Below are 8069 nucleotides of genomic sequence, written 5' to 3'. Positions count from 1 at the left end.
TACTGAACGGGCTTACCAGGCCCAGGGGCCCAAGAGCTCAGGGGGGCCTTTGCATTTCTTGTTGCATAGTCAAAAGGCGGAGTCATTAATTCAATAAGAGCCTCAAAATCCTGCTGAAAAACTGAAGCAATAGCCTAAACATTCACTTGACGTCACAAGAAAGAAACCATCATGATACCTGTAGTTTTTAAGTGAGTGTTTATAGTACTTTAGAGGGGCTGAGTACTCCATGCAATATGGGCCCTTCAACTCTTTTGGGGAGAAATCCAAAAAGTCCTCCCCACAGAGTTGATGTCCCTCAGTCAAAACCGAGCTGAATAAAGCTGCTTTTATTGTGAGTTTTCTCAAATCATCTGCAAATTGGGTGCCGTCTCATTGGGCAAATTCACAAATTCGATAAATGAACGGGTGGGGGACCCTTTATGTGTCTGGGCCCAGGGGCCCATCATTTCATAATCTGCCTATGAGATGGAATATATCTAATTAAATAATCAAATATATTTACCTCTACTTATCAATGCGTATCTCTCATAGGTGTGATTGGACCTTGTACCCAAGATTGAGCTGATGCTTAAAATGGATTCATTTCTTAATTATTTAGCCCAACAAAGTTATCCTTTTCCATCCCTCTATCAACCATTCTTTTTACAAAACTGCCACTCATTCATAGTGCTCAGGTTGAAGAGACACAGACACACAACACAGTTCAGTGCTTTACACATTTATTGTAAACAGAAACTCACCATTTACAACAAAAACTTGAGAAGAAAGTTAACATTGAATTTGCATGTACAGTGGTAGCCTGATTCATGGCTGCTGTGCTACAGATGGAGTTCTGATTGGACACACAGCAAGTACAACAGCAAGTGCACATCAACACACCAAACTAAAATTTAACTGCATTTTACACCATATCAGCTGCACAGTGCAAGAGTAAAACACACAATGGAAAAAAAAACAGGCGTTGTGCAAAAACATACAGGACTCATTTTGAGTAACATCCTTTCAGGATCGACTCGCGGTCAGTAGTGCTGTTGGTCGTCTCGATCACGGAGCCTTGCCGTGTCGTAATCAGTCTTTTCAGAGAGGCCACTTCTGCGGACAGGTCGGCGATGCCCCGTTTTAAGTACAAGTTCTCAGAGTCTGAGTGGCCGTAAGGGGAGTCTTTAAGGTCCATGATCAGTTTGTTGGGGCTGGGGCTCTGGGAGAGGCGACTCTTGCAGCCGTCTGCCTGCTGCTCTGTGCTGTCTTTGTGCCAGTGCTCTGGCCGGTGGGTCCAATCTTGGATGTTGCTCACCTGGAGTGACAACGGACTGAGGGATGACCGGACATACTCCGACGCCGGACCCTGGCCCAGCGGGTAGCATCCTCTGGCCGACATGTCGACCGGCGACGAGGGCTTCCCGGAGGGGTGGTACTCAGGGTCGAGGGCCTCCACTTTGATTTGGACAGCTCTGGTCTTGATCCGCAGCTTATGGGGCAAGGCCGAGGAGCCAGCGTCTGGCACTTTGAGCGTGGAGACGATGACGCTTTTGGGGTCGGAGGCGGACGGGACGGGGCCTTTAGGCACCACCTGTTGTTCGTCCTCGCCGTCCGAAGACTTGCTCACCACCCCGTCGTCCGAGGTCCTGGGGGAGCTGCTGGAGGAGCGGGCGATCTGCAGGAAAGGAGAGGGCTGGGAGTATGCGCCGGGGAAAGGGCTGACCATGTAGTTCCTGTACAGTTCGTATGGGCTGCTCCTCTCTCGGGGGTAGCTGGCGGGCTCTTGCTTGATCACCTCCGGGGTCCTGCAGATGCGGCTCCGGTCGCCCTGGCCGGCCGAGCACGTCTCCAACGCGTCCGACAGCGTGCCGTGAGGCGAGTGCTTGATGACCGATATGCAGCTGCTGCCCAGGTGAGGGGGGTCGAGGTCCCTGGCGGAGTACGAGCTCTGGGCGACGCCGGGCAAGACGTAGTCCTGGTAGAGTGCGGCCGTGCAGCTGGAGATGTTCTGCACCTCCTGGGCGTACGCCGCCGAGCTGACCAGGCCGAACTTCAGCTTCAGCGACAGGAGCTCCGCCTTCAGTGAGGCGTTCTCCTCCCCGAGAGCCATGAGCTTGTTCTCAAGCACCATGTCGTTGAGGCGCCGTTTTTCCCGCGAGCGTTTGGCCGCCTCGTTGTTTTTGCGCCGCCTCTCCCAGTAGATGTTGTCTTTCTTCTCGTCAGGAATGAACTCCCGTTTCCTACGACAGGATGTGGACTTGGCCTTGAAGGGCGCGCCGGAGAGCTTGTGGCCCATTAGATCCCGGTCGGGGCCCTGCAGGGCTACAGCCAGGACCAGGGCGTCCTCACCGCTGTAGGGGCTGTTGGAGTCCGGCTCTCTCTTGATCGCTTGCATCTTAGCACAATATAGATAGCCGCGTTCAATATTCTCACAAGTCCTTAATCATGTTGGCTGGGCATCGCTTTTATATGAAGTCCCAACACTGGTAATCCCAACTAGGGTTTGGTCCACTGGAGCTCATGAGATCTGAGAAGAAAAGAAATGGAGAGCTTTAGACAATACTTCCCAGTACCAAAAGATGTATTATCCTGTAGCTCAAGAGCACTTTTAACTAAGGAACTATTTGTGTTAGTGATTGATTCAAATAACAGCATTGCATGCTACAGAATTATTTATTTTAAGTTTTCCTTGTGATAGAATCAAATTAACATCTACTGTGCTGTGAATAGCCTAATCGATCAATCTCATTATACTTTAACTGCTGTTCAAAAAGTATTGGTAACCCTAAATGAGCACTGCAATATCCTCCTCCACTGTATTCCTCAAACCTCCTGTAGTTACTTTGTTATTGCACAACACTGAAGACACTTTCACAAGATGACAAAATAAATGTCAGTTCTCTATACAAGTTTTCGAGTCTCTTCAAGTGGGCTCAAGTGCACAGCGGGGAACATGTCCCTGGACCATCTCCAGGCTTCACAAGACGCAGCAAAAAAATACCAGGAATTATCTTGCGTCCGTTGTTTTCTTGTGATTTAACTCCCTAACACTGTGACTACTTATTTGGGGGCAGACACGAATATGAAGTGAACCTGCACATAAACTATTGCGAATTATGCAATCCCCTACGCGCACGGGCAGGACCCCATTCTCGCTCTCCAAATGATGTCATCTCAGAGGTATTCAAGGCACTGGAATAACGCGTTTCAGGCTGAGAGATTGTCTGCAGGCGACAGCATTTTCTTATTCGTGTTATTCCTTGCCGTAGGCAGAGTGAACACCAGGGTATTAACATTAACCGTCAACACGACTTCCCTAAACATTGATTTTGGAATTAGGATAGAGAAGCCGTGAAACTGCTTAACCATGACCTTGATGGGCTCTGCAGCAGGAGGCTACAATCCAATCACATAAACATCTGTGAGCCTAAAACAGAGGTTTCACAAAAGGTGGCTATTCCAACAAGAACAGGCTCAGATTGGGAAACATGAAACATGCCCACCACTGCAGAGAGAAACCGGCTGTTACAGCTAGAGGATGATTTCCTGGACAGTGAGCTAACATGCTTCCAGTCCTCCCGGGGACGGGAACAAAGGAATGCGGTCAGTCACAGCCTATAAGCATCTAACATGGTTGGATAGAGACAACAACATAAAAACAACAATAATCAGAGAATCACGAGTTCACACTTCAAAACAAATAACACTGATAAAATAAGGCCTAGTGCACGTGCGAATAGGGCTCTGATGTGTTTTCGACACATTTATAAACGTATAGTTTCCACTGGAGTGGAGCTATTGAGTAGGCTACATGACATAACTGCTAAGTTTTTTGTTTTAAGTACCAACGCCGGGATTAGATTTAGGACTCATCTTATTACATTGACTAAAAACTGCAGAGAACGTCTAGTGCATCTTGCCAAGTTTATTTATGGCTCAACAGCAGTGGAATGTTCTGATTGTGTTTCGGATGGACCCAAACGGACGGGTCCTGGTTCCCCGTCATGTCCCATGTCCCCAGATCCCTCATTGTGTCGGGATTACAGAATAAGCGAGATCAGCTCCCTTCCGCATGCGAGCAAATGATGTGTCTGCGGACGTTATGTAATATTTACCGGGATAGAGAGAGAAACATGTGAATCTAGCAAGACAAAATATATCTTACATGAAACGCACTCACTCACTGTCATGCCTTTCGCATGCTACATTTGTAGCACTCTATACATGCCACACTAGACTACTGAGATTATAGACTATATAATAATATCCTGCCAGCCCCGTTGAACCACGCCGGTGTGGTATAAGCGGTGTGGTATAAGCAGTGTGGTATAATGGTATAAAGCGGTGTGGTATAAGCGGTGTGGCATAAGCGGTGTGGTATAAAGCGGTGTGGTATAAGCGGTGTGGTATAAGCGGTGTAATATAAAGCGGTGTAATATAAAGCGGTGTGGTATAAGCGGTGTAATATAAAGCGGTGTAATATAAAGCGGTGTGGTATAAAGCGGTGTGGTATAAAGCGGTGTGGTATAAAGCGGTGTGGTATAAAGCGGTGTGGTATAAAGCGGTGTGGTATAAGCGGTGTGTTATAAAGCGGTGTGGTATAAGCGGTGTGGTATAAAGCGGTGTGGTATAAGCGGTGTGGTATAAGCGGTGTGGTATAAGCGGTGTGGTATAAACGGTGTGGTATAAGCGGTGTGGTATAAGCGGTGTGGTATAAGCGGTGTGGTATAAAGCGGTGTGGTATAAGCGGTGTGGTATAAGCGGTGTGATATAAAGCGGTGTGGTATAAGCGGTGTGGTATAAGCGGTGTGGTATAAGCGGTGTGGTATAAAGCAGTGTGGTATAAGCGGTGTGTTATAAAGCGGTGTGGTATAAGCGGTGTGGTATAAAGCGGTGTGGTATAAGCGGTGTGGTATAAGCGGTGTGGTATAAGCGGTGTGGTATAAGCGGTGTGGTATAAACGGTGTGGTATAAGCGGTGTGGTATAAGCGGTGTGGTATAAAGCGGTGTGGTATAAGCGGTGTGGTATAAGCGGTGTGATATAAAGCGGTGTGGTATAAGCGGTGTGGTATAAGCGGTGTGGTATAAAGCGGTGTGGTATAAGCGGTGTGTTATAAAGCGGTGTGGTATAAGCGGTGTGGTATAAAGCGGTGTGGTATAAGCGGTGTGGTATAAAGCGGTGTGGTATAAGCGGTGTGGTTTAAAGCGGTGTGGTATAAAGCGGTGTGGTATAAAGCGGTGTGGTATAAAGCGGTGGTATAAAGCGGTGTGATATAAGCGGTGTGGTATAAAGCGGTGTGGTATAAAGCGGTGGTATAAAGCGGTGTGATATAAGCGGTGTGGTATAAGCGGTGATATAAAGCGGTGTGGTATAAAGCGGTGTGGTATAAAGCGGTGTGGTATAAGCGGTGTGGTATAAGCGGTGTGGTATAAGCGGTGGTGTAAAGCGGTGTGGTATAAAGCGGTGTGGTATAAGCGGTGGTGTAAAGCGGTGTAATATAAAGCCGTGTGATATAAAGCGGTGTGGTATAAGCGGTGGTATAAGCGGTGTGGTATAAGCGGTGGTATAAGCGGTGTGGTATAAAGCGGTGGTATAAGCGGTGTGGTATAAAGCGGTGGTATAAGCGGTGTGGTATAAGCGGTGGTATAAGCGGTGTGGTATAAAGCGGTGTGGTAGCGCACATGAACAGACTGCCGCTGACACAGATAGGAGCTTAAATCTTGATCTTGGTCCCGTTTGCAGACCCACCCGCATCGCATTCTAGGTCACTCTGCCATCATCCATAACGTTTCCACGATTTAACAGTAATCAAATACAAGACGCAGATTCACAGAAGCCTCGCTGATCAGGCAGTAACAGAGAGCCGGTAACAAAGCGGGAGGATAGATGGAACCATGTAACCATGTAACCACCCTTCATATAAGCAATGCGCTGTAATTACATAGTAGCGTAATAATACAACTATGGAGAACTTCAATAGTTGGGCTAGTGAGTTAACTTTCTGTTCTTTAAACTTTTTTAAATCAATGACTAGGCTTTACCTATTTATCAATATCCCATGCAGCTACCAACCTCGCGTTATAGTTAGGGCGGTCAGAAAGCCTACACATAAACATCATTAAGATCAAATATCTACTGTAGCTATGACTAATGCTGACCTCAAATGAAAATGTACCTTCTCCAGCATCAGGTTGACGGGTTGGATGTTGTTTCCGCTGTATAGCATGTATAGAATAAATATATAGGTTTCCATAAACAAATACACTGTTCTGTAGCCTAGGTTAGATCCAGTAGGAAGCGTTCCTCGTCTTCCTCGGCTTCCCTCCCGGAGTGACTGCTGCCTCATGGATCTGTGTTAGTAGGTCAGGGAAGAAGTGTATTGGCAGCGTCGGGTGAGTGACAGCTCACGCAGCCAATTGAAACACGGCATTTTCTAATTTGGGCCAATGATGCGTTGTTGTTGTTGTAGACAAGTCTGATGTAAATTTATGAAGTCATCCATATTCGGGAAATACAATGGGTATATGCATTTAAGGCTATCAATGCATAGCCTAGATAACTGGGACATTTTCAAGTGAGCTAATGTGTGCATTACAGACCCTTTGCAGAATATAATATAATTTAGCCCAGTGCACTTGTTAAAATATAATTTAGTTGATAGCCTATGCCTAATCCTTGTTTAAAGGATAAGTACACTGAATTTCATGTTTAGCCCTATTCCTGGCTTCCCTGGCATGTATCTGACTAGTACAGGTTAGAATATTTCTGTTTTGTGTAGTACAGAGTTCTGTGTCAATAACGTTGGCGTGCGCACCCAGGCTCGTTGCTTGCTATGGGCACACTCAGAAAACTCTAAAAAGTATGATATACGTGGATTTCAAGTTCAGGAATTACATGGTTTATGCTTACCAAGCTCTGAAGTCGTCCTGTAAACACTATAGGTCCTTTTGCCTCTGCATTTCGAACCAACAGCTAACTTGTAAACAGTACTACTTTCACCGAACATACAACAACCATCCCTTCACGCTGTAAACCTCCGCACAGCGCAGCGCGGATGAATTTCGCGGAGGTTTACAGCCTGAAGAGAGACTTTTTAGAGTTTTTCAAGTGTTCCCATAGCTAACGAGCCAGGGCGCGCGCCGATGTTATTGTCACAGAACTCTGTACTGCACAAAACTGAAATATTCTAACCTGTACTAGTCAGATACATGCCAGGGAAGCCAGGAATAGGGCTGAACATGAAATTCAGTGTACTTATCCTTTAAATACATGGGAATCGAATCGCCAAAAGTTGTATCCTAGTCAACACAGTCTTGGGCTATATTCTATATTCTATATTCTATATTCTATATTCTAAGGCTATATTGTGACAATAAGTGATGTCCTGTCCTCTACTGTCTTATCGTATATTTGTTTGCACTGACTGTTGGTGCTCAAGACCATATAATGAAGTCATGAATTTCATAGATAGGCCTCCCCCATTCCAGGGCTCGGTCATTCAGCAAATTCATTATTGGTAGGCCTACCCTATATAGATTCTCTGTTACTGGATTTTAATCAAGGCCTTCTTATGAATACGCCAACGCATTTAAACAAGAGCCTATGCCTATTCGTGCACACGCAGGAAAACATGTTATGAATGAATGAATGAATGAATGAATGAATGAATGAATGAATGAATACCCTATGTTATTGCTCAGCCAGTCTCTTTTACTAGCCGTTTCCACGAAATTGTATCATAAGCCTCAAAGCACAAATCTGAACCTCCCTGACGTTTGTAAAATGAAAGGTATTACAGTAGGCCTGTAAGTGGTCAGTGTGGTCGGAGCGCCACCTGCTGGTGTTACACAGCATTACATGACTTTCTTTGAGGTCGTGCACATCGCTGATAGGCTAGGCTACTATGGGAAAATAGCGGCACCTTGTGGCGATAATTTTGCAGCAATAAACTTACATCAAGTAAAGAATATAAGAACACTAGGCTATGTAATTTTAACAATACATTTTAATGTGAAATTCAGGTCATGACAACATTTCGATGGCAAAACATTGGACGGGCATAACGTTGTCGTATTAGTCTTCCATG

The 8069-nt window shown here is 45.9% G+C and overlaps 1 protein-coding gene across 2 annotated transcripts; it reads right to left on the bottom strand.

Moving 5' to 3' along the window:
* Nucleotides 1-758: 758 nt before the first annotated feature.
* Nucleotides 759-6295, bottom strand: nfil3 (nuclear factor, interleukin 3 regulated). Of its 2 annotated transcripts, none has more exons than XM_084442183.1 (2): nucleotides 6142-6295; nucleotides 759-2509 (listed from the first exon to the last, which is right to left on the bottom strand). In XM_084442183.1, the coding sequence occupies exon 2, from the start codon at nucleotides 2375-2377 to the stop codon at nucleotides 986-988; it is 1392 nt and encodes a 463-aa protein (XP_084298309.1). In that variant the 5' UTR covers nucleotides 2378-2509; nucleotides 6142-6295; the 3' UTR covers nucleotides 759-985. The 2 variants fall into 2 exon arrangements, with proteins under 2 accessions (XP_084298309.1, XP_084298310.1); XM_084442184.1 differs by having other exon boundaries at nucleotides 6159-6295.
* Between the last annotated feature and the right edge of the window lie 1774 nt (nucleotides 6296-8069).

This window comes from Borostomias antarcticus (genome assembly GCF_949987555.1).
Source record: "Borostomias antarcticus genome assembly, chromosome: 8".
Classification (NCBI taxonomy): Eukaryota; Metazoa; Chordata; class Actinopteri; order Stomiiformes; family Stomiidae; genus Borostomias; species Borostomias antarcticus.
The sequence above is the reverse complement of the archived record's forward strand: the minus strand, read 5'-3'. Positions and strand labels throughout refer to the sequence as shown.

Bases quoted from the DNA above. Each gene is read 5' to 3' on its own strand.
- nfil3 (XM_084442183.1), bottom strand. From the start codon at position 2,377: ATGCAAGCGATCAAGAGAGAGCCGGACTCCAACAGCCCCTACAGCGGT.